At 38.1% G+C, this 24907-nt stretch overlaps 1 protein-coding gene across 1 annotated transcript in view; it reads left to right on the plus strand.

Annotated features, from left to right (window-relative positions):
• PHKA1 (phosphorylase kinase regulatory subunit alpha 1) overlaps positions 1-24907 on the plus strand; it is a 208546-nt gene that overhangs the window by 73092 nt on the left and 110547 nt on the right. Inside the window, exons 10-14 of the mRNA XM_081125812.1 lie at positions 2352-2405; positions 6478-6600; positions 8996-9091; positions 10244-10351; positions 12562-12640. Coding sequence (XP_080981938.1) covers positions 2352-2405; positions 6478-6600; positions 8996-9091; positions 10244-10351; positions 12562-12640 — 460 coding nt within the window. The remainder of the gene's footprint in view (positions 1-2351; positions 2406-6477; positions 6601-8995; positions 9092-10243; positions 10352-12561; positions 12641-24907) is intronic.

Raw genomic sequence — 24907 nt, forward strand, 5'->3', positions numbered from 1 at the left:
AAGTAATGAGTTTTATTTCCTCCTTTCCAGTTTGGATACATTTTTTGTTTTTTTCTTCTCTCATTGCTGTGGCTAGGACTTCCAGTACTATGTTGAATAAGAGTGGTAAAAGCGGATATCTCTGTCTTGTTCCTGATGTTTTTTTCTTTTTTTTTTTTTAGTATATTTTTATTGATTTCAGAGAGAGGAAGGGAGAGGGAAAGAGAGGTAGAAACATCAATGATGACAGACAATCACTGATCGCCTGCCTCCTGCAGGCCCCCTACTGGGAACTGAGCCCACAACCCAGACATGTGCCCTGACCAGGAATCAAACCGTGATCTCCAAGTTCATGGACCAATGCTCAACCACTGAGCCTCACCGTTTGGGCTTGTTCCTGATCTTAAGGGGAACACTTTTAGTTTTTCCCTATTGAGTATGATGATAGCTGTGAGTTTGTCATATATATCCTTTATTATGTTGGGGTATGTTCCCTCTTTTCCTATTTTGCTGAGAGTTTTTATTATAAATAGGTGTTGGATTTGGATTTTTGCTTTTTTTGGAAGTATTGCTTGAAAATATGATTTTTTTTTTTTTAATCCTTACCCAAAGGTATTTTTTCCATTGCTTTTCAGAGAGAGTGGAACAGAGAGAGAGAGAAAGGGAGAGGGAGAGAAAAAAATGTTGATGTGAGAGGGACACATAGATTGGTTACCTCCCACACGTGCCCCAACTGGGGCCGGGGACAAGCCTGCAACCAAGGCACTTGCCCTTGCCCAGAATCAAACCCAGGACCCTTCAGTCTGCAAGCTGATGCTCTAACCACTGAGCAAAGCTGGCCAGGGCTGATAATATGATTTTTATCCTTCATTTTGTTATTGGTGTATCACATTTATTTATTTGCTTATATTGTACCAACCTTGTGTCTACTGAATAAATCCTACTTGATCATGGTGTATGATCTTTTCATGTATTGCTGGATTTGGTTTACTAATATTTTGCTGAGGATTTTTCCATCTATTTCATCAGGGATCTTGGCCTATAATTTTCTTTCTTTGTCATGTCTGTATCTGGTTTTAGAATCAGGATAATGCTGGCCTCACAAAATGAGCTTGGGAGTCTTCTCTCTTGAATTTTTGGTATAGTTTGAGAAGGGTAGGTGGTAGTTCTTCTTTAAATTTTTTGAAAATTCTTTGAAAATTCAGCTATGAAGCCATTCAGTCCAGGACTTTAGTTTTTTGGAAGTTTTTGATTACTGCTTCAATTTCATTAGTCATAATCGGTCTGTTTACACTTTCTTTTTCTTCTTAATTCAGTTTGGAAGATTGTATGTTTCTAAGAATTTATCCAGATTGTCCAATTTGTTAGCATATAGTTGTTCATGATATTTTCTTACAGTCCTTTGTATTTTTGTATTCTATTTTTTTATTTCTCATTTTATTTATTTGGGTCCTCTCTCTTTTTTTTTTTCTTGATGAGTCTGATTAAAGGTTTATCAATCTTGTTTTTCTTTTTAAAGAACCAGCTCTTGGTTTTATTGATCTTTTATATTGTTAATTTGTTGTTGTTGTTGTTTTTCGTCTCTATGTCATTTATTTCCACTCTAATCTTTATTATTTCCTTTCTTCTACTCACTTTGGGATTTGTTTGTTGTTCCTTTTCTGGTTCCTTTAAGTGTGTGGTTATAATGCTTATTTGGAATTTTTCTTGGTTCTTGAGGTAGTCCTGTAATGCTGTGAATTTCCCTCTTAGTACTGCTTTCAATGTGTCCCATAGATTTTGGATTGTTGTGTTCCCATTTCGATTTTTCTCAAGGTGTCATTTGATTTCTTCCTTGATCTCATTGTTAACCCATTCATCACTTAGTAATATGTTATTTAGCCTCCATGTCTTTGTAGGTTTTTCACTTTTTTCTTGTGATTGATTTCTCAGTTCATACTGTGATGGTCAGAGAAGATGCTTGATATGATTGCAGTCTTCTAAAATTTATTGAGACTTGTTTTGTAGACTATCCTAGAAAATATTCCATGTACACTTGAAAAGAATGTTTATTCAGCTGCTTTGGAGTGAAATGCTCTGAAGATATTGGTTAAATCTATCTGTCCTAGTGTGTCATTTCAGGGCCCTGTTTTCTTGTTGATTTTGTCTGGAAGACCTATCCATTGATGTCAATCAGGTGTTAAAATCCTCTACTGTAACTGTAGTATTGTTGATCTTTCCCTTATGTTCATCAAGATTTGCTTTCTATATTTAGATGCTCCTATGTTGGGCGTGTAAATGTTTACAAAGGTTATAGAAAAGGATGTATTTCCAATTAATTATATGGCTGGACCAATATGCATACTTCTCACCTTTTTTCTCTGCATTCCCAGGGCCGTTATGGTTGCTGTCGCTTTCTACGAGATGGATATAAAACTCCTAAAGAGGTAGGTTCCTTCTCTCCAAAATGATTCCAAGGTAGAATATTTACTACTATCTGTAGCTTTATTCAGAGAAAATACTTACTTCACTTGTGGTAAGTGAATAATCACTAAATAGGATAATAACTGATGTTTGCTACTTTTGTTGGTCTTAGTAGCTAAGTTATGTTTGTCAGCCTTCCTGGATAAAATAAAATAGAGGAAGTGTAATCCTTCCACCTTTTGCAGTTGGTTACTTTCAGGTTGTGTGATTAATCAGTGGATGAAAATTTAGGCAGAAACAGAATTTTAAAATTTTTTTATCTCTATTGTTGAAAGTATTACAAATGTCCCCTTTTATACTCCCATTGACCCCCTCCCCTTGCACCCCTCCCCCCAGGCCTTCACCACATTATTGTCTGTGTACATGGGTTTTGAATATATGCAAATAATGTCTTAGGTTAATCTCTCCCCACCCAACCACCCCTCTGAGATTTGTCAGTCTGTTCCATTCTTCTATGTCTCTCGATCTATTTTGTTCATCAGTTTATTTTGTTCATTAGATTCCACATATGAGTAAGAACATGTGATACTTGTCTTTCTCTGTCTGGCTTATTTAGCTTAGCATAATACTCTCCAGGTCCCACCATGCTGTCTCATAGAGTAAGGGATCCTTCTTTTTTACAATTGCATAGCATTCCATGATATAAATGTCTGAGAAGATGCTTGATATGATTTCAGTCTTCCTGAACTTGTAGAGACTTGTTTTGTATCCTTACATGTGGTCTGTCTTTGAGAATGTCTCATGTGCACTTGAGGAGAATGTGTATTCTGCAGCTTTGGGGTGAAATGTTCTGTGAATGTCAATTAAATCCATCTGATCTAGTGTGTCATTTAGAGTCACTGTCTCCTTGTTGATTTTTTTGTCTGGAAGATCTATCCAGTGATGTCAGTGAGGTGTTAAAGCCCCGTACTATGACTGTATTACTATCAATCTCTCCTTTAAAGTCCTCCAGAAGGTTTGTTTGTTGTTGTTTTTCAGCCTGTGTGTCTTTTGTTCTGAGGTAGGTCTCTTGTAGACAGCATATATTTAGGTGATGTTTTCTTATCCATTGTCTTTTGATTGCAGCATTTAATCTATTTATGTTTGAGATTATTATTGATAGGTACTTATCTATTGCCATGCTTATGTTTCTCATTCTATTTCAACTTATTACAGCAGTTCCTTTAACATTTCCTGCAACGCTGGTTTAGTGGTGACAAACTCCTTTAGCTTTTTTTTTGTCTGGGAAGCTCTTTATTTCACCATCCATTTTGAATGTTAGCTTTACTGGATAGAGTAGTCTTGGTTTCATATCTTTGTTTTGCATTACCTTGAATACTTCATGTCATTCCCTTCTGGCCTGTAGAGTTTCTGATGAGAAATCAGCTGACAGCCTTATGGGAGCTCCTTTGTATGTAACAGATTGCTTTTCTCTTGCTGCTTTTAATATTCTCTCTTTGTCTTGAATTTTTAGCATTTTAATTATGATGTGTCTGGATGTGGGCCCATTTGGGTTCTTCTTGCTTGGGACTCTATGTGCCTCCTGAACTTGTGTGACTTTTTCCTTCACCAGATTAGGGAATTTTTCTGCCATTATTTCTTCAAACAGTTTCTCTAACCCTTTCTTACTTTCTAGATCTTCTGGCACTCCTACGATGTGAATATTGTTACATTTCATGTCCCACAGCTCCATTAAACTGTCCTCCTGTTTTTTAATTGTTTTTTCTTTTTGTTTCTCTGCTTGAGTGATTTTTTTTCTACCCTGTCTTCTAATTTGCTGATCTAATCCTCAGCTTCCTCTAATCTGCTGTTTATTCCTTCCAATGTGTTGTGTTTTTTTTTTATTTCTACTATGTCATTCTTAATTTCCTTCATAGTTTCCATTTCTTTTCTCATGCTGTTGAGCATCCTTATGATCAGCATTCTGAGTTCAACTCCATATCTTATATACTGCTTATCTCCATTTCACTTAACTCATCTTCTGGAGAATTCTTTTTTTCTTTCATTTGGGGCTTATGTTTTGTCTCTCCATTTTTGCTGCTTCTTTGACTTTGTTTCAATGTATTAGGTAGATTTGCTAGTACTCCCAATGTTTTGGAAGGTCTCTGGTGCAGGCCAGTGTCAGACGCTACCCTGAGTCTTGTGACTGGCCTTGAGTACCCTGTTTGAAGCTTCCCACACTCCACAGCTTGTGGTTCCCTCTTATGTGGTTGGGAGCTGGGCGCATTTGGACAGGACCAAGACGTGCACCAATTTGTACTTTTCCAAACCCTGGGTCCAGAAGGAAATCAGACAAAGACTTAAAGCATCCAGAGGCTGATTGTTATTCCGTCTCTTAATGAGCCTCAGGTTGTAGAAATTCCACAGGGTTTTCCAACAGGGTGGGGAAATTACTTCCCCCCTCAGGCAAAAGCCGTTTGGACAGTAAATGTCTGCCTGAGAAAGATGACCTCTGCCACATGGGGGAATGACTCAGCGCAAGAATCCAGATGGCTGCCCTTTGAACTCCATCCCCTAAACCAGCATCTCTGGATTTACTTCACACAGCTTTAGTCCACTCTGCCCTCTGTCCGCCATAACCCAAGGTGAGTGGCTGCACATGAAGCTTTGTGTGTTGGCCCTTTAAGAGGGTGCCTGCATTTCCAGCAGTCTCCCCCTGGCAGACAGAAACCCTGCTGCTTTTCACAGCCAGATGTTATATGGCCACCTTTCTCAGTTGTGGTGCTCTGGGCTGGGAAGCCTAACTTGTGGTTTATACCCCAGAGTCCTCAGTGGGAACAGCTCACAGCTGAGACATCTCTCCAGAACTTCAGCTGCTGCCTGTGGTGCCAGGTCAACCCTTCCATGCCTCCACACTTCCTATCAGTCTCTATGCAGTCTCTGCTTTATGTCCTTGGTTATGAGGGTTCTCTCCAGGTAGTCTTCAGTTGCAGTTCATTATTCAGGATGGTTTGTCTATATTTTAGTTGTAATTCCAGTTTTGTGCTGGGAGAGTGTCAGTGTAGCTTCCACTCAATCTGCTGACATCTTCCAAATTGTCAGAAACAGAATTTTTGCATAGCCTCAAATTAACTTTCCTCCTAATTATTTAATAATGATACAGTGAAAAATATTTCCATTAGTAAATCTTTCTGTCCCCCTTCTACCTTTTGCAGTTTGTTAGCTGTAAACAATTATCTTAAAAATTAATTTCCTTTTCTTACACTTGTGAAAAATTCTCCTTGGAAATATCAGTGGAGAAAATTAATTATTATTACAGGGAATGAATGATCAATAAGAAGCACTTTCATTGGGACTATAAACATAATTTAAGTATTAGATTTGCTGGTTGAGAGCCATTATAATAATAATTTTTTAATTATTGAGCTCAAACTCTTCTGGTCTACTTCCTCTCTTTAACTTTATTCTTTAGCCCTGTCGACTTCCTCCCCTACCAATCTACTAAAATTATGCTCTGAAACATCATCATAGTCATCTGAGTGACCAGTCCAATAGCCTTTCCTCAATCCTTATTCTCCTTAACTTATCACTGTTACCTATCCCTACTTTTTCTTGAAATTCTTTTCTATTTTAATTTCTACAACACTATACTATCCTAATTCTTTTCCTCTTTCTGTCTTTCACTCACCCAACTGTGAGGGTTTTCCAAGATTCTGTTCTTGGGCCATTTGTTTATTATATATAGGTACTACATCTATAATTTGTCCTTCATGTATCACTCATGGGAATGATTCCCAAACCCTCATCTCTTACTGTCTTCTAAACATTTCTGTTTGTTTTCTCCTGCTACCTAAAACGTATAAAATCAAACTCAAGTATATTACAGATTAATCTCACTTCTTCATACACCTACCTATAATGTCATCATTATCCCAGTTCTAGTAGTTAGAAGTCACATCACAAAGTTCTTGCTAAGGCAGAGGAATATGTACGTGCTCTGCCTTCTCTGAAGCACACTATCAATAGTGAAAGGCTATAGTGTAATACCTCTGCTCTAAAGATGTATATCTGTCTTTGGAGTGATAAGACAGACTGTGTTTATTATCCTTTTACCAGGATCCCAATCGTCTATACTATGAACCCGCTGAACTGAAGTTATTTGAAAATATAGAGTGTGAATGGCCGTTGTTCTGGACATACTTTATCCTTGATGGGGTCTTCACTGGAAATGCAGAACAGGTAATGCACTGAGGAAAGAGCCTTTTAGCATAATGTTCTTATTATGTCTTCCTCTTTCAGTTAATGGTTGTGCCAACCCTGTGGAACTCTTCCTTAATAGGGAGGAGATAAAGTTCTCTCCTAGAGAATAATAGTTGAGGGCACTAGGTTAGGATTTGGAAGACCTGGTATTGCCATGTCTAACATTTTGCTTTTAACAAACATAGAAAGCAAAATAGCAAGCTCTGTCCACTTGCCACAGTAATTAGAGGTACTCAGATTTATTTCCTGACTTTGTATATCTTTTAAAAAATAAATCTTAGATATGATGGTCTTCAATTTAGTCTCCTCCCCCCCAAAAAAACCAAAAACCCCAACAATCCACTCATTCCTGTCCTCACCCCACCCCCCAAAACATGGTCATCATTGCTTTTTTGGCTACATGAATAAAGTAGTTTAGAAATCATTAGAAAACGGTGAGATTGGGAATCTTAGTCAAGTAAATTTAGTGTCTGGCACCAAAAATTGGCTATAGTCTAAACTTGGACATAAATCCAATACATTTGGAAGTCACTTATACTTGGCTACCTAAAATACAATTTCGTGTAATTTGAATGCTTTGGCCAATATTAATCTGTAACTGCCAATATGAGTTTAAATAATAGAGTTTCACCAAAGTTTCTGGGACCACAAAGTGCAATTTTACTCTAAATTTTAGTAAATTATAAAGTATCCATTTTTGAGCAAGCAAATAAGATAAGCTATAATAAAAATAACCTACCCTATTTTGATCACACTGATTTGATTTTAGTATTTTTCTCAGTCCTCCTGAAATTTCACGAAATGGTTTATTAAAAACTTTGCTTGCTCAAAAAGAGATTTATTTATCAAATATGCCTACTAAGTATAAAGCACATTCAGGTTATTTGAACTTGGAAGGGGGAGGAGTTGGAAGAGCTGGAATTCTTTTGGGAGGGCTTCACTACTGACCATTGAATAATCCAAGTATTGTCATTGGATTGTTCAGTTCCTCTGTGCATATGATAAAAATAGATTTTCTCTATTAATTAAAGAAGAAGATATATCTAAAGTTCTTTGAATTTCACAGATAAAGACATGTTGTAAGTGCAAGGTAGAGTCAGTTAAACTATAATGAGACATATATGTTTCTTAAAAATTACCATGCTCTGCATATTTGAGGAATAAAAGCTATAGGGCTTGTGGGAAAATAGGGTTGGGGCACAACACTTAAAAAGTTGGTTAGAAATACATATAAAATGTTAGGACCCTAATAAAAACACTATCACAGCTTTATACAAGTTAAGTGGTTAAGAAATACAATAGATATGACACTTGTACCTTGGAAAAGACTTGGAATTTGCTTTTGGATATGTGCATCTACATTCCCACCAGCTTACCCTGTCTCCCATGCCTACCACCTTGTGTGCTGTAGGAAGATAAGACAGCTATCAAAAGAGTGAGAGAAAAGACAAAAGCATAGAACAGAGCAGAAGAATGAAAATAGGGTGAGAAGAAAGAGAGGGAATTAAACAGAAGGGAAGGCACAGAGCCATTCAGCTAGGGTGGCCATGGAAAAAGAGCAGCCAGAAGTGGTGGATAGGGAATTATCTGAAATCAGATAGAAATCTGTAATACCACATGTGGAGGGTGTGATTTATTGTCCTCCTGAACTATGTGCACGTATATGTTTTGTGTAATCTTTCATGGCTTACTTCAGCTAAATGTATTCTCAGTTGAAATGGTGCATGAGTGTATGTGAAATCCATTTTATACTAAAATTTTTCCCTAATATATCATATGCATTGAAATAAATTTTTGTTTTCAAAACAACTGTTATAGTAAAACTGACTATATATTTTTTCCACCATAAATTATAGTGTGTTTTTACTTTTTACATATTACTAATCTACAGCAAATTGTTAAGCAAAAACATGTAAACCTGACCATAACAGAAACTTAATCTGGCAGGGAAAATACAGTATTAAAAGCCAGTACATGGAAAGTGAAGAAACTATCTTTAGGGTAGTACATAGTGAATAAAAATAGGCCTGTGGAGGCAGGCTGACTTGGACTCAAATCTGGACTCAACGTTGCTCTCACTGTGTGATCTTCCACAAGTTCATAAACTCCTAGAGCCTTAATTTCCCTGTAAAAACTCTGTAATTATACACACCTCCTAGGATGGTTATTAAAATTAAATGTTTTAAAGCATGCAAAACTCCTAACATAGTATCTGGTCTACAATAAGCATGTAGTAAATGCTACTTCCCTTTTTTCTCTCTTTTACTAGGTGAATACGTTCTTTTTAAATAGGACCATCTTTGACAACAGCCTTCCCCTAGGTCTCCAAAGGGAACTCTCTACAAATTATTTTCTCCCTTTCTTATACCTACAGGTTCAAGAATATAGAGAGGCTCTTGAAGAAGTCCTCATCAAGGGCAAAAATGGAGTCCCACTTCTGCCAGAGCTGTACAGTGTTCCCCTTGACAAGGTGAGCTAGACACTGCTGGGAAAGAAGAGCAGTACCTCGATAGGACTGCCTTGTTTCAGTCAAATAATTTTTACCTTCTTCTGATTTTCATGTTCTAAAAGTTTGTCTTTAGGTATAAGACAATAAAAATAAAATTTTGTTCCCTTGAAAATAAGTTTTTAAGGCAGTTATGACATTGTTGCACAGCAAGACAAGGGTAAGACCAAACCTTATGGTGGTAGTTTCAAGGGTGTATACCAAGATGCATATATTAAGTATGTATAGCCCTTTGTATATCAACCATAACTCAATTTCAAAAAAATAAAATTAATTGTTCAGAGGTTGATTTTTTTTAAAAAGACCAAACCTTAAGGTTGAGAATGATGTGGAGATCATTAGGCAAAGCCAGAGTGATGTTCTTTCTCTGGGAACTCTCAGAATTTGATATTCTTTGCTCTGAGGCCAGTAACCTGGGATTGTTTGAGTAGATCAGTCTTGAAAAATAAAGTAGGTTTGCATTTTTCCAAAATGCCAGTTGGGAATACTGTTGTTCTTCTCCATTGCAGAAGAGTATTAGCCATAGGAGAGATGCAGTCTTCAATTCTGGTGGGGATGGGTGGAATAAGCTCCCAGCAACATCAACAGCATTACCTGAGAGCTTGTTAGAAATGCAGATATCAGGCCTTCCCCCACACCTACTCAGTCAGAATCTGCCTTTGGACAAGATCCTTAGGGGATTTGTATCCACATACAGTTAGAGGAACACTGCCCTACATTGTAATAATAGTGCTTGACTTTTCAGTATATGGCATATGTGACTATTTTATAGGGTATAGCCCTGCCGGGCATGGCTCAGCGGTTGAGCGTCGACCTAGGATCCAGGTGATCAGGGTTCGATTCCCTGTCAGGGCTCAGGGTTCGATGCCTAGGTTGCGGGCTCAATCAATGACTCTCTCATCATTGATGTTTCTATCTCTCTCTCTCCCTCTCCTTTCCTCTCTCTGAAATCAATAAAGACATATAAAAATAAATAAATAAATAAATAAATAAATAAATAAATAAATAAATAAATAAATATAGGGTATAAATAACAATCCAGACTCAGCCTTTTTGTTGTCTGGTATTTTAAACATTCTATTACCCTTCATGTGGCCCTTTTATCTTTTCTTTTAGGTTGATGAAGAATATCAAAATCCTCACACTGTGGACCGAGTCCCTATGGGCAAGTTGCCTCATATGTGGGGTCAGTCTTTATACATTTTAGGAACCTTGATGGCAGAGGTAAGGAGAAAACTCAAGGCTCTTTTTCTGCTTTAGTCACCATAGTAATCAGATTTGTGAGTAACTCATTAAGTCTTTTGTCTTTTGTATTCTGCCTTAATTATATATTTTCCTTCAGGTCATTAGAATGGGAGCATGACCAATCCTTGACAAAATCTTTCCCCCTGGCAACCGTGTCCTTCATGTTCCCCAGGGCTTCCTACCTTGGCACTGTACCTGCAGCTGCTCTGGGATCAGGCCCTAGATCTTTCCCTTTCAAAACGCCCCCTAGTGCTTTGCCTGGTGACTGACGAATGAAGTTGTGCTTAGACAGTATGATTGATAATGGATTTAAGTGCTAATTTTTCTAAGCAACATAATGCTTCATTCTTTAATTGAATAAACTGGTAAGATAATTATAGGAACCATGACATGGTTTGGAACACCATAGTCTTTATTTATTTTTTTGTTTGTTTTTTGGTAAGGGGCTTTTTAAATGTTTCATATATTAAATTCTGTTGAGACAGCTCTTAATGGGGCACTTGGGAATTTCTGTCAGCTTATTTGTGACATTTTGAGTATATAGGAAGGGTTATCTTTCTCAAAGTTTTTCAGACAAATATATTTACTGACAAATATATTTCTACATTGTAGGTTACTATGGTGAGCCATAACCCAGGCTCTTAGAGGATATAGGGTGGGACTTAGGTATTCTTTCTGAGCCAGACTCTATGACCTGTTTACATATGACTGTTGATTTTCTGCAGCTATTTTTGTTCTGTTTTTCCCAGTTCTATTGAGATATGATTGGCCTACATCACTATGAGTTTCAGGTCTATGGTTTTTGGTGCCAATTCAATGCCAACAAGAATCCCCAATTTGGGGTATTGTGAAGAACGTAACTTTATTTAGTACAAACAGCTCAATTGTGATACAGCACAGCTGTGTGAATAGTATGGTTGTGGACCAGCTGAATAGTGTTATAGCTCAATTATGGAGTAGCACAGCTGTGAAACAGCAGGCGGCCCTAGGGCAAGGCAGACAGCTCCTGCTAGACAGCTCCGCTCTGCTCTGCCTGCTTTGCTCCTTTCTACACTAGTCTTCTTCACTCTGTTCTGCTCTGCCTGCTCTGCTCCTCTGAGATGTCTTCAGTGTTTAATTTTCAGTGTTTCAGCTCCAGTCAGGGAAACACGGTCTTCAGACTTCCTTGAAAAGGGAAAGTGCACTCTCCTAGTCAGAGGGGAGTGACTTACAAAGAGAGAAGTCTCACCCATGGTCCCTGATTGGTCTGTCGTCAGGTGAATGAGGACTCCAAATCCTTAGTTTGATTGGTCCAAAAGGCACTGTCCTGATTGGTGAGAATGGAGCCACACTGATTGGTCAGTGAAGGTGCTGATGGGGGATATAGCTGTGCAGCTCTGATTGACTAGGTAAAGTCTCAGTCCTATTGGTTGAAGTACAATTCCGGGAACTCATTTCTAAGGGGTGGCTCAGATGCAGGAACACAGTGCAGGCAGGCAGGCAGGCAGTTCAGTGAAGACTTTTCCCTGAAGTGTGAAGGGCCCCTATTTAGAAACAGCAGCTAGGCTCTACTTTTACATTTAAGCCCAGTTAGCCACCAGGAGCCCTTCTTGGTAGGTATCTTCTTTCTCAGGGTTCACAAGCATGAAGGTTTGATTATCTATAGTTGACATTATGTAACAATAACAGGTGATTTTCTCATTCAAATCGAATAAAATAAATAGTATGAAAAAAGGAGATGGTTTTTTTAAGGGCAAAACAGGTGAGTTCACCCCATTTCATTAAAGACAGAAACTCAAATCAAGTGAAAAGACATCTGGTGAGCAGAAAGCATTGCAAATACATGAATAAATGAGAAATCAACAGGACTAATGAGTTAAAATATTGATAATAAGCATTGTGGTCTGATTGTCTAATCATATAAATCCAGAGATGGTAGAAGTGGAACTAGAAAACTTTGTTTATCATTTATACCCTATCTGTTTCCAAAAAAAGGATTTGTGGTGGCCACTAGAAATTAACTCCAGATAAAATTAATTTGGATAAGAATTCAGGAGTTCAAACATTTTCATAGTGTGAAGATATTTGTTTCCATCTCATGACTGCTTCTTACCCGTTATGGTACAGGGTTGTGGCACTGGTCTGTTGTTTCTCCTCAACCATTAGCTTTTTGAAATATAATAATTTGTATTTTTATGGTTTTTCTTTAGGGATTTTTAGCTCCTGGAGAAATTGATCCCCTGAATCGTAGATTTGCAACAGTACCAAAGCCAGATGTTGTGGTTCAAGGTATGTATCCTTATTCTCAGCAACAGAAACTTTATATTAAAGATTTGTTTTGGCCAGTAAATGGTGACTTTATTCATTTTTTTTTCTTTATTGAAAGTATTACAGATGTCCCCTCATTAAACCTCTCCACCAGGCATCTACCCTCCCCCCCCCAGGTCTTCACACTATTGTCTGTGTCCATAGGTCAGTTATATATGCATCTAAGTTCTTTGATTAATCTCTCCCCCCACTCCCTACCCACACCTTCCCTCTGAAATTTGTCTGACTGCTCCATGGTTCTATATCTCCGTATCTATCTTGTTCATCAGTTTATTTAGTTTATTACATTCCACATATGAGTGAGATCCTGTGGTACTTGTCTTTCTCTGACTGGCTTATTTCACTTAGCATAATCCTCTCCTGGTCTATCCATGCTGTTCCAAAAGGTTAGAGATCCTTCTTTTTTACAGCTGCATAGTATTCCATGGTGTAAATGTACCACGGCTTTTTTATCCACTCACCTACTGATGGGCACTTGGGCTGTTTCCAGATCTTAGCTATTGCACTGCTATGAACAGGGGTGCATAAGTTCTTTCTAATTGGTGTTTTGTGTTTCTTAGGATATATTCCTAGAAGTGGGATCACTGGGTCAAATGCCAGTTCCATTTTTAATTTTGTAAGGAACCTCCATACTGTTTTCCATAGTGGCTGCACCAGTCTGCATTCCCTCCAGTAGTGTACTAGGGTTCCCTTTTCTCCACATCCTCACCAGCACCAGTCATTTGATGATTTGTTGATGGTAGCCATTCTGACAGGTGTGAGGTGATATCTCATTGTGGTTTTAATTTGCATCTCTCTGATGCTCAGTGGCTTTGAGCATTTTTCATCTGTCTCTTGGCCACCTGGATTTCCATTTGGGAGAAGTGTCTATTTAGGTCCTTTGCCCATTTTTTGATTGGATTGTTTGTCCTCATTTGTTAAGTAGTATGAGTTCCTTATATATTTTGGAAATTAACCCTTTATCAGATGTATCATTGGCAAATATGTTCTCCCATACAGTGGGCTCCCTTTTTGTTTTGCTGATGGTTTCTTTCGCTGTGCAGAAGCTTTTTATTTTGATGTTGTCCCACTTGTTTATCTTCTGCTTTGTTTCCCTTTCCCTAGGAGATGTATTGGCAAACATTGGTATGAGAGATGTCTGAGATTTTGCTACCTACGTTTTCTTCTAGGATCTTTATGGTTTCACAACTTACATTTAAATCTTCTATCCATTTTCAGTTTATTATTGTGTATGGTGTGAGTTGGTAGTCTAGCTTCATTTTTTTGCATGTACCTATCCAATTTTCCCAGCACCGTTTGTTGAAGAGCCTGTCTCTACTCCATTGTAAGCTCTTGCCTCCTTTGTCGAATATTAATTGAGCGTAAAGATTTGGTTCAGTTTCTGGGTTCTCTGTTTCTGTTCCACTGATCTATATGTCTGTTCTTGTGCCACTTGTTTTGTCTGTTTTGGATACAGTGGCTTTGTAGTATAACTTGATATCTGATATTGTGATCCATCTAAATTTGTTCTTCTTTCTTAAGATTGCTGTGGCTATTCGGGGTCTTTTTTTGTTCCTTTTAACTTTTGGAGTGTTTGTTCTAGATCTGTGAAGTATGCCATTGGTATTTTAATAGGAATTGCATTGAATTTATAGATTGTTTTGGGTAGTATGGACATTTTTATGATGTTAATTCTACCAATCCATGAACACAGTATATTCTTCCAATTGTTTATATCTTCCGCTATCTCTTCTTTCAACGTCCTATACTTTTCCATGGACAGGTCTTTTATCTCCATGGTTATGTTTATTCCTAAGTATCTTAATTTTTTTTTTTTTGCAATGGTAAACGGGATTGCTTTTTTAGTTTTCCTTTCTGTGAGCTCACAGTTGGTGTATTAAAATGCTAGAGATTTCTGGGTGTTAATTTTGTATCATGCTACATTGCTGAAATCATTTATTAAATCTAGTAGTTTTCTCATGGGGTCTTTGGGGTTTTCTGTGTACAATATCATGTAATCTGTGAATAATGATAGTTTTACTTCCTCTTTTCCAATTTGAATTCCTTTTATTATTTCTTCTTTCTTATCGCTGTGACAAGGACTTCCAGCACTATGTTGAATAAGAGTGGTGAAAGTGGACATTCCTGACTTGTTCTGATTCTTAGGGGAAATGGTTTTAGTTTTTGCCCATAGAATATGATGCTGGCTGTAGACTTGTCATATGTGGCCTCTGTTATGAAGAGGCATAGTCCCTTTATTCCCACTTTGCTGAGAGTTTTTATCAAAAATGGGTGTTGGATTTTGATGAATGCTTTTTTTGCATCTATTGATATGATCATGTGATTTTTGTCTTTCAGTTTGTTTATGTGATGTATCATATTTATTGATGTGCAAATATTGTACCAGCCTTGCACCCCTGGAATAAATCCTACTTTGTCATCACGTATGATATTTTTAATGTATTGCTGGATCCGATATGCTAATATTTTGTTGAGGATTTTAGCATCAATGTTCATCAGGGATATTGGCCTGTAATTCTTTCTTTGTAGTGTCTTTATCTGGTTTTGGAATTAGGCTAATGCTGGCCTTGTAAAAAGAGCTTGGAAGTGTTCTTTCCTCTTGGACTTTTTGGAATATCTGGAGGATAGTTGTTATTTCTTCTTTGAAAGTTTGATAAAACTCCCCTGTGAAGTTGTCCGGACCAGGGCTTTTGTGTGCTGGGAGTTTACTGATTACTGCTTCAACTTTATCAGTAGTTATTGGCCTATTCAGGTTTTCTGACTCTTCCTGATTGAGTTTTGGAAGGTTGTATTTTTTTAGAAATTTGTCTATTTCATCCAGGTTGTCCAGCTTGGTATAGTTGTTCATAGTATTTTCTTACAGTCCTTTGTATTTCTGTTCGTTCAGTTGTTAGTTCACCTCTTTCATTTCTACTTTGTTTATTTAGGTCCTGTCTCTTCCTTTCTTGATGAGTCTGGCTAAAGGTTCATCAATCTTGTTTATCTTTCCAAAGAACCAGCTCTTAGTTTCATTGATCTTTTGTATTGTTTTTTTAAGACTATGTCATTTATTTCTGCTCTGACCTTTAGTATTTCCTTCCTTCTACTTACTTTGTGCTTTTATTGTTGCTGTCTTTCTAAGTCTTTAAGTTGTAGGGTTAGATAATTTATTTAGAAGTTTTTCTTGTTTTTTGAGGTAGGCCTGTAGTGCTATGAACTTCCCTCTCAGGACTTCTTACATTGTGTCCCATAGATTTTGGGTTGTGTGTTCATTTTCAGTTTTTTTCCAAGAAGTTTTTTATTTCTTCCTTGATCTCTTTGGTAACCCATTCATTGTTTAATAACATGTTACTTAGCTTCCATGTGTTTGAATGTATTTTAGTGTTTATATTGTAGTTGATTTCTAATTTCATAGTATTGTGATCTGAGAAGATGCTTCTTATGATTTTGATCTTCTTGAAGTTGTAGAGACTTGTTTTGTGTCCTAACATGTGGGCTATCTTTGAGAATGTCCTGTGTGCACTTGAGAAGATTGTATAGTCTGTATCTTTGGTGTGGAATGTTCTGTAAATGGCAATTAATTCCATCTGATCTAGTGTGTCATTTAGGATCACTGTGTTCTTTTTCATTTTTTGTCTAGAAAATCTATCCAGTGATGTCAGTTGGGTGTTAAAATCTCCTACTATGATTGTATTACTGTCAATCTCTCCCTTAAAGTCCTCTAGAAGTTTTTTAATGTATTTCAGTGCTTCTATATTGGTTGCACATATGTTTACCAGGGCTATAGCCTCTTGTTGGATCAATCCCTTTAGTATTATGTAGTGACCTTCATTGTTTCTTGTTATGGCTTTCATTTTGAAGTCTATTTTGTCAGATATGAGTATTGCTAACCCAGTTTTTGTTTTGTTTTTTCATTTCCATTTCATGGAAAGTTTTTTCCCATCCTTTCACTTTCATCCTGTGTGAATCCTTTGTTCTGTGGCGGGCCTCTTGTAGGCAGCATATATATGGGTCATCTTTTCTTATGCATTCAGCTACCATATTTTGATTGAAGCATGGATGCCATTTACTTTTAAAGTATTATTAATAGGTATTTATTTATTGGCATTCTTTCTTTATTTCTGTGTTCCTCTCTTCCTCTTCATTTCTTCTTCTTACACCAGCCCCTTTAGCATTTCTTGAAGTGCTGGTTTGGTTGTAATAAACCCCCTTTAGCCTTTTTTGTCTGTGAAGCTCTTTATTTCACCTTCAATTTTGAATGATAGCCTTGCTGGGTAGAATAGTCTGGAATTCAGTCCCTTATTTTTCATTACTTTGAATACTTCATGCTACTCCCTTCTGGCCTGAAGTGTTTCTGTTGAGAAATCAGCTGTCAGTCTAATGGGTGCTCCCTTGTAGGAAACTTCTGTCTCTCTCTTGCTGCTTTCAGTTCTTTCTTTATCTTTAATGTTTGCCATTTAAATTATGATGTGTATAGATGTGGGTCTTTTTGGGTTCATTTTGATTGGGACTCTCTGTGTTTCCTGAACTTGAGTGACTTTTCATTTCACCACGTTATGAAATTTTTCTGTCCTTATTTCATCAAACACGTTCTCTAATCCTTACTTGGTTTCTTCTCCTTCTGGCACCCCTATGATGCAGATATTGTTACGTTTTCATGTTGTCCCAAAGCTCCCTTAAACCATTTTCCTGCTTTTTAAATTTTTTTTCTAATTGCTGCACTGATTGGGTGATTTTTTTCTACCCTGTCTTCTAATTCCATGATTCAGTTCTCAGCTTCTTCTAATCTACTGTTGCTTCCTTCCAGTGTTTTCTTTATTTCAGCTATGTCATTCTTCATTTACACTTGATTCTTAAGTTGCTTTAGCATCCTTATAACCATTATTTTGAACTCTATATCTGATAATTGCTTGCCTCCCTTTCATTTCATTCCTTTTCTGGCGATTTCTCCTTTTCTTTCATTTGGGTGTTGTTTCTTTGTCTTCCCATTTTATTGTGCCAGTTGTCCGGGGGTAGTAGCTCAAGGCTGCAGGGCTTGAACTGGGCCTCTTTCCGGTAGTCCCAGGGCACCCAGTCCATCAACCAAGTCCTAATGCCAGGCCTGTGTGTTTGGGAAGTGTTGGGTCACAATGGCAAAGCCAGATGCCCTACATCAAGGCTGTAAGTCAGGTACTTGTCACGCTGTCAAGGAGTCATGGAGGCAGGTAAGCAGGCAGGCAGGGAGGCTGTGCACACCCTGTCAAGGAAGCACAGCAGGCAGGCAGGCCATCAGGCATGCCCTGAGTGCCTCCTGAAGGAGGTGGGTCAGGCCAAGAGGCAAGCAAGCCTTACACCATGTCAAGGAAGGCACTGCTGGCAGGGAGGCAGGCAAGCTGTGCACCCCTGTCAAGGAGGCAGGCAGGAAGGCTGGTGGTGTGCCCCACCTCAGGGAGGTGCCACTGGCAGGGAAGCAGGCAGTGCAGCTCTGCGACCTCCTCAGGGAGGCAGGCAGTCAGGTAGTCAGGCCGGCTGATCGACCCTGTGAAGGAGGCAGGTGGGCAGGCAGGCTGGCCAGCTGAGTGACCCCCTCAAAGTGACAGTCAAGCCGGCAATAGGCACTTTGTCAGGGAGGCACCCCTGGCAGGGAGGCAGGCAGGGAGGCTGTGTGCCCCGCATCACTGAGAAGCAGTGTGTTTGTCCAGCGGCCCTAGTTCATGAGCACCAGGTCACCGCGTCAGGCTCGTGGGGGTAGTGCTGAGTCTTCACCTGCGGGTTCCATGCACCGATCTGTGGCCTCAGGCGCTGGGTCGGTGCTCCCCGCAGCCTTCTCCCAAGGAGGACCCTGAGGATCCTCCAAAATGGTGTACTCTCTACTCTCAATCAGAGAGAAGCCCCCGGTTGAGCAGCGCTGCAGCAACGGCAGCTCCTCTGCCATGAGCTCCCGAACCCCTGGGAGCTCTTGCACTGAAGGACAGATGCCCCACACACACTCACCCACTCACACTCTCAGCCTCCATCAGGTCTTGTCAACCACCATCTTGGAACCCTCGACTTTATTCTTTATCATGTATTTTGTTAGGCTTCAAAAAGTATAGAATGAACTTGGTTCAGTTTGGTTTCAAAACTGCTATTAATCTTAATTATGAACAAATGCTTAATAAATGATGTTATTTGACACTTAACCACTCCTTACTTCTGGAAGCACTTTTCATTATCATGATACTGCAGCCTCCTGATTATCTGTGCTTTCTTTCTGAACATCCCTTCTGTTGTTTTTTCTGCTAGTACTCCTTTCTTCTCATACCCTCCTAAGGCTTGTGTACTTAGTCTTATACTCTTGTCTTTCTGTATTTACACCCTGTGTTAGTTTTCTAGAGCTGCCTCCTTTGTAATAAAATTATTTATATGGCTGCAATTATTGCCTCTTTGGAAAATACTCCAAACCTTTACTTTTTGTTCCTAACAATCATAAAAAATTTTAAGGTACCTACTCTATAAAAAACACTGGGCTAAGCTCTAAAGAGGTATTAAGAATACTAGTCTCAGTATCTATAAAACATCTTTATCACTTCCACTTCCAATGCAAACCTGACCTCTTTTTGTTTCCATCCCTTCGTTTTACCTCTCCCAAGAAAAGCAGATCTTTCCACCTTCCTTATATGTCTCAATTACTTCACTGTTATCCTAGTGTCCTAGGATAGAAAGTCTGAGGTGATTTTTGACTCTCCAATAACACAATCCAACATGGCACTAAGTCCTGCTGTGAAGCTTCTCTGAAAGGTCTCCAGTCACTTGACTTTGGGGTTGGTTATATATGGAAAATAATCTCATGTGTGTTATAAACTTTCTTATACTTGACACCCTATGTGGTCATACAGATAGTCTCTGCTTATCAATATATATAGCAAGCATAAAATAAAAAAATAAAATAAAATAAGACCATTCCTCTTCCCCTCACATGAGAAAGCTTATTCTCTTTTGAGGCTTATGCCGTCTGGCTATATTGATCTCCCAGGAGCTCTAATTCATTCATTGAAGACTTTGATGCTTGGCTCACAGCCTTCTTCTTCTTCTTCTTTGCAAACTCCTGCTAGAGGGCTAGATTTCAGCATGGAGTAAGTGCCCTGAAACATTTTAGCCTCAAATTTCTTTGATATCCATAGCACCAGTAATATTTCCCTCCACCTCTACTTTAGCCTGTCAATTTGAAGAGCGAGGACCAAACTTTAGAATCACCTGAGATATGCTCCATTTCAAAAAATCCCAATCTCTGGTCATAGCTACATATTACTTCAGTTCTCTTTTTCCTCCCATTACACTTGTCTCTATTTTCTCCTGGTCTCCCCTTCCCTACCTATTGGTTGATCATCTAAATATCTTAATCACTAGTGTACCATACTTCTGCTATACCCACCAGAAAAATCATAGGTCCAGATCAATCTTACAGTGTGCATTTTCTGATCCTATACCTGGTCTTCTAAAGTCTACTGGGAAAAAGTCACACAAATGAGCAGAGTAGTAGCACTGTAAATCTATGGTTTCCAACTCAGCTAGATACATAGTGCCTTATTCTCATTGTTAGCCAGCATTTTCATTCTTCTCAACCACTATTCCAAAGCTTCTCTGTTTTCAACACCACCCCTTAATTTCAGCCTCATTTTTGGCCTCTTACTTCATGCTGGATAATCTTAATATTCTGATCTTTGTCAGTTTCCCAACCTTCCACCACATTCTGACTTATAACTTTACCAATGCTTGCCCGTTACCCTCCAGTCTCAGAAAAGGTGTCTCTTCTCATCTTTAAGGCCATTTTTTTTTCTGATGCTTGATTTTATTCTCTTCCCTATCCTTCCTAAAATACTACTCTTTTCTTTAATCTTCAAAATCTTTTTCTTAGTTGGTTCTCCTTATTAGTCCAATGACATATTCATCTCCCTCTAGTTATCCTATCCTCCCTTTCTTATCCAAACTTCCCCTTCTTTATATTTCATTCATTCTGCAGTCCTTTAACGTCTAGCTCATTATTTCTTGGAAAATTATTTTCCTTATGTTATTACCAAACTCCATAGATCATTTTCAATTTATATCTTAGTAGATCTTTCTGTTTCAGTTGTTTATCTTTTTGGACACTCTTAACTGTTCTGTGATGCCAATACTATCTTAGATCTCCTTCAACCTAAAATTTGCACTTTTTTTGTCTCATTCTTGGCTTCCTTCTTCTCATTGTCCCCTAATTGTTGGTCTTCCTGGGAGTTCTGCCTGTAGCCCACTGTTTTACTTACTGAAAATATTCATTCTTGTCTCTCAGGCTCTTCCTATTTCAAATGCCTTTCCTTTTCCTATCTCCTTACTTTTTCCCTCTCAGAACATTACCTCACCTCCTGTAAAAAAGGAAATAAAAACCATGAGACAAAACCCCTCAGTCCTACCCTAAGCTTTTCTTTATCTTCTCATTTCTTATATGTTGAACATTCTCATGGTTGCATCCTAGGTCCTCTTCTCTTCTCTATATGTTCTCGACTCATCTCATCTCTTTGTATACTAGTGCTCTTTAATCTATATCAGTGTCTTTTAAGAAAGCCCCACTTAGATGTCTCACATGCACTTTAAAATCAAAATAGCTAAAATTAATCAGCTGCACCCTCTTACTACATCACTCATGTCTGTTTTTCTCCTTATGTGCCTATGTCATTAGATGGTACAACATTCTCCCAGCAAAACACATAAATACCTGTAGAATCATTTTCAATATCTCTCCCTCTCTCATCTCCTACATTCAATCAGTTAACAAGTCCTGATTTCTTTACCTCATAAATAATTGTGAAATCCATATAGTTGTCTCCAGTACCAATGGCAAGATTCTAATCTCTGTAATTAGCATCTCTCCCTTACATTACTGCATTAACTTTTTTTTTTAGTTTAAAATATGACAGATGTCCCTTTTTCTCCACAATGACCTATTCTACCTTATCCCACGCCCCTCCCCAGTCCCTCTCCACACCATTGTCTGTGTCCTTGGGTTGTGCATATATGCATATGAATTCTTTGGTTAATCTCTTCCCCTCCACCCACCCACCCTCCTTCATCTATCTGAGATTCGTCAGTCAGATCCATGCTTCCATGTCATTGAATTTATTCTGTTCATCAGTTTATTAAGTTCCTTAGATTCCAAATAAAAGTGAGAGCATGTGATACTTGTCTTTCTCTGACTGGCTTATTGCACTTAGCATAATATTCTCCAGGTCCTTCCATACTCTTCAAAATGGTACGAGATCCTTCTTCTTTAGAGCTGCCTAGTATTCCATAGTGTAAATGTCCCACAGCTTTCTTATCCACTCATCTACTGATGGGCACTTGGGCTGTTTCAAGATCTTAGATATTGTAAATTGCACTGCTATGAACATAGGGGTGCATATATTCTTTCTGATTAGTGTTTTGGGATTCTTAGGATATATTCCTAAACGTGGGATCACTGGGTCAAAAGGTAGCTGCATATTTAATTTTTTGAGGAACCTCCATACTGTTTTCCATAGTGGTTGCACCAGTCTGCATTCCCACTGGCAGTGTACTAGGGTTCCCCTTTTTCCACATCCTCACTAGCACATATCGTTTATTGATTTGTTGATGGTAGCCATTCTTACAGGTGTGAAGTGATACTTCATTGTGGTTTTAATTTGCATGTCTCTGATGATTCGTGACATTGAGCGTTTTCTCATATGTCTCTTGACCATCTGTATGTCCTCTTTGGAGAAATATCTATCCAGGTCCTTTGCCCATTTTTTAATACGATTGTCTTCCTCTTGCTGAGTAGTATGAGTTCCTTGTACACTTTGAAAATTAGCCCCTTATCAGATATACATCATTGGAAAATGTGTTTTACCAGACGGTAGGGTTCCTTTGTGTTTTCAGGCTGTTTTATTTTGCTGTGCAGAAGCTTTTTAGTTTGAAGTAGTCCCATATGTTTATTTTTTCTTTTGTTTCTCTTGCCCTAAGAGATGTATCAGTGAAAATTCCACTACATGAGATGTCTGTAACTTGACTGCCTATGTTTTCTTCCAGGATTTTTATAGTTATATTACTTACATTTAAGTCTTTTATCCATTTTGAGTTTATTTTTGTGTATGGTGAAAGTTGGTGTTCCAGTTTCATTTTTTTTGTATGTACCTGTCCAATTCTCCCAGCACCATTTATTGAAGAGACTGTCTTTTCTAGATTGGATGCTCTTGCCTCCTTTCTCAAATATTAACTGATCATAATGGCTTCATTGTGGTTTTAATTTGAGGTCTCTGTTCTGTTCCACTGGTCTATATGTCTGTTGTTGTACCAATACCAGGCTGTTTTAATTACAATGGCTTTGAAGTAGTTTGATATCCAATAAGGTGATCCCTCCCACTCTGTTCTTTTTTCTCAAGATGACTGCAGCTTTTCAGGGTCTTTTTGGTAGCATATAAATTTTTGAAATGTTTGTTCTAGATCTGTAAAATATGCTGTTGTTATTTTAATAGGAATTGCAATGAATCTATAAATTGCTTTCGGTAATATGGACATTTTAATGCTCTTAATTCTTCGAATCCATGACCATGGTATATTCTTCCATTTGTTTATATCTTCTTCTATTTCTTTTTTCAGTGTCACGTAGTTTTCCGAATACAGGTCTTTTACAACTTTGGTTAAGTTTATACCTAGGTACCTTATTTTTTTAGTTGCAATGGTAAATGGTATTGTTTTTTTAGTTTCTCTCTCTGAAAGTTTATTGTTGGTCAATAAGAATGCCACAGATTTCCATATGTTGATTTTGTATCCATCTACCTTGCTGAATTTGTTTATCAAATCTAGTAGTACTTTGGTGGAGTCTTGAGGGTTTTCTACATACAATATCATGTCATCTGCACATAATGACAGTTTTACTGCCTCCTTTCCAATTTCAATACCTTTAATGTTTTCTTCCAGTGTGCTGGCTATGGCAAGGACTTCCAGTACTATGTTGAATAAGAGTGGTGAAAGTGGCCTGGCCGGGAGTGGCTGAGTGGTTGAGCGTCGACCTAGGATCCAGGCCATCGGGGTTTATTTCCCGGTCAGGGCACATGCCCAGGTTGCAGGCTCTATCCCCAGTCAGGGGCATGCAGGAGGCAGACTCTCTCATCATTGATGTTTCTATCTCTCTCTCTCCCTCTCCTTTCCTCTCTCTGAAATCAATAAAAGATATATTTAAAAAAAAAAAAACTGTGGTGAAAATGGACACCCCTTTTTTGTTCCTGTTCTTAGAGGAAATAGTTTTAGTCTTTGCCATTGAGTATGATGTTGGCTGTAGGTTTGTCATATATGGTCTTTATTATGTTGAGGTATGTTCCCTCTATTCCCACTTTGCTGAGAGTTTTTATCAGAAATGGGTATTGGTATTTGTCGAATGCTTTTTCTGTATCTATTGATATGATCATATGACTTTTGTCCTTCATTTTGTTTATGTGAGGTATCATATTTATTGATTTGTGGATGTTATACCAGGCTTGCATCCCTGGAATAAATCCCACTTGATCGTGGTCTATGATCTTTTTAATATATTGCTGGATCTGGTTTGCTAGTATTTTTGTGAGGATTTTAGCATCTATGTACATCAGGGATACTGGCCTGCAATTTTCTTTCTTTGTAGTGTCTTTATCTGGTTTTGGAATTAGGATGATGCTGGCCTCATAAAAAGAGTTTGGGAGTTTTCCCTCCTCTTGAATTTTCTGGAATAATTTGAATAAAATAGGTATTAATTCTTCTTTGAATGTTTGGTAAAACTCACCTATAAATCCATCTGGTCCAGAACTTTTGTTTGCTGGGTATTTTTTATTACTGCTTCAATTTCATTAATTATTATAGGCCTATTCAGGTTTTCTGCCTCTTCTTGATTCTGCTTTGGAAGCTTGTATGCTTCTGGGAATTTCTCCATTTCATCCATGTTGTCCAGTTTGTTGGCATATAGTTCCTCATAGTATTTTCTTACGATCCTTTGTATTTCTGTTGGGTCGGTTGTTATATTGCCTCTTTCATTTCTGATTTCATTTATTTGGGTCCTCTCTCTTTGTTTCTTGGTGACTCCAGCTAAAGGTGCATCAATCTTATTTATCTTTTCAAAGAACCAGCTCTTGGTTTCATTGATTTTTTGTATTGTTTTTTTAGTCTCTATGTCATTAATTTCTGCTCTTATCTTTAGTGTTTCCTTCCTTCTCCTTCCTTGGGGCTTTTCTTGCTGTTCTCGTTCTAGTTCTTTTATTTGTTGTGTTA

Source organism: Miniopterus schreibersii (genome assembly GCF_964146895.1).
Source record: "Miniopterus schreibersii genome assembly, chromosome: X".
NCBI lineage: Eukaryota > Metazoa > Chordata > Mammalia > Chiroptera > Miniopteridae > Miniopterus > Miniopterus schreibersii.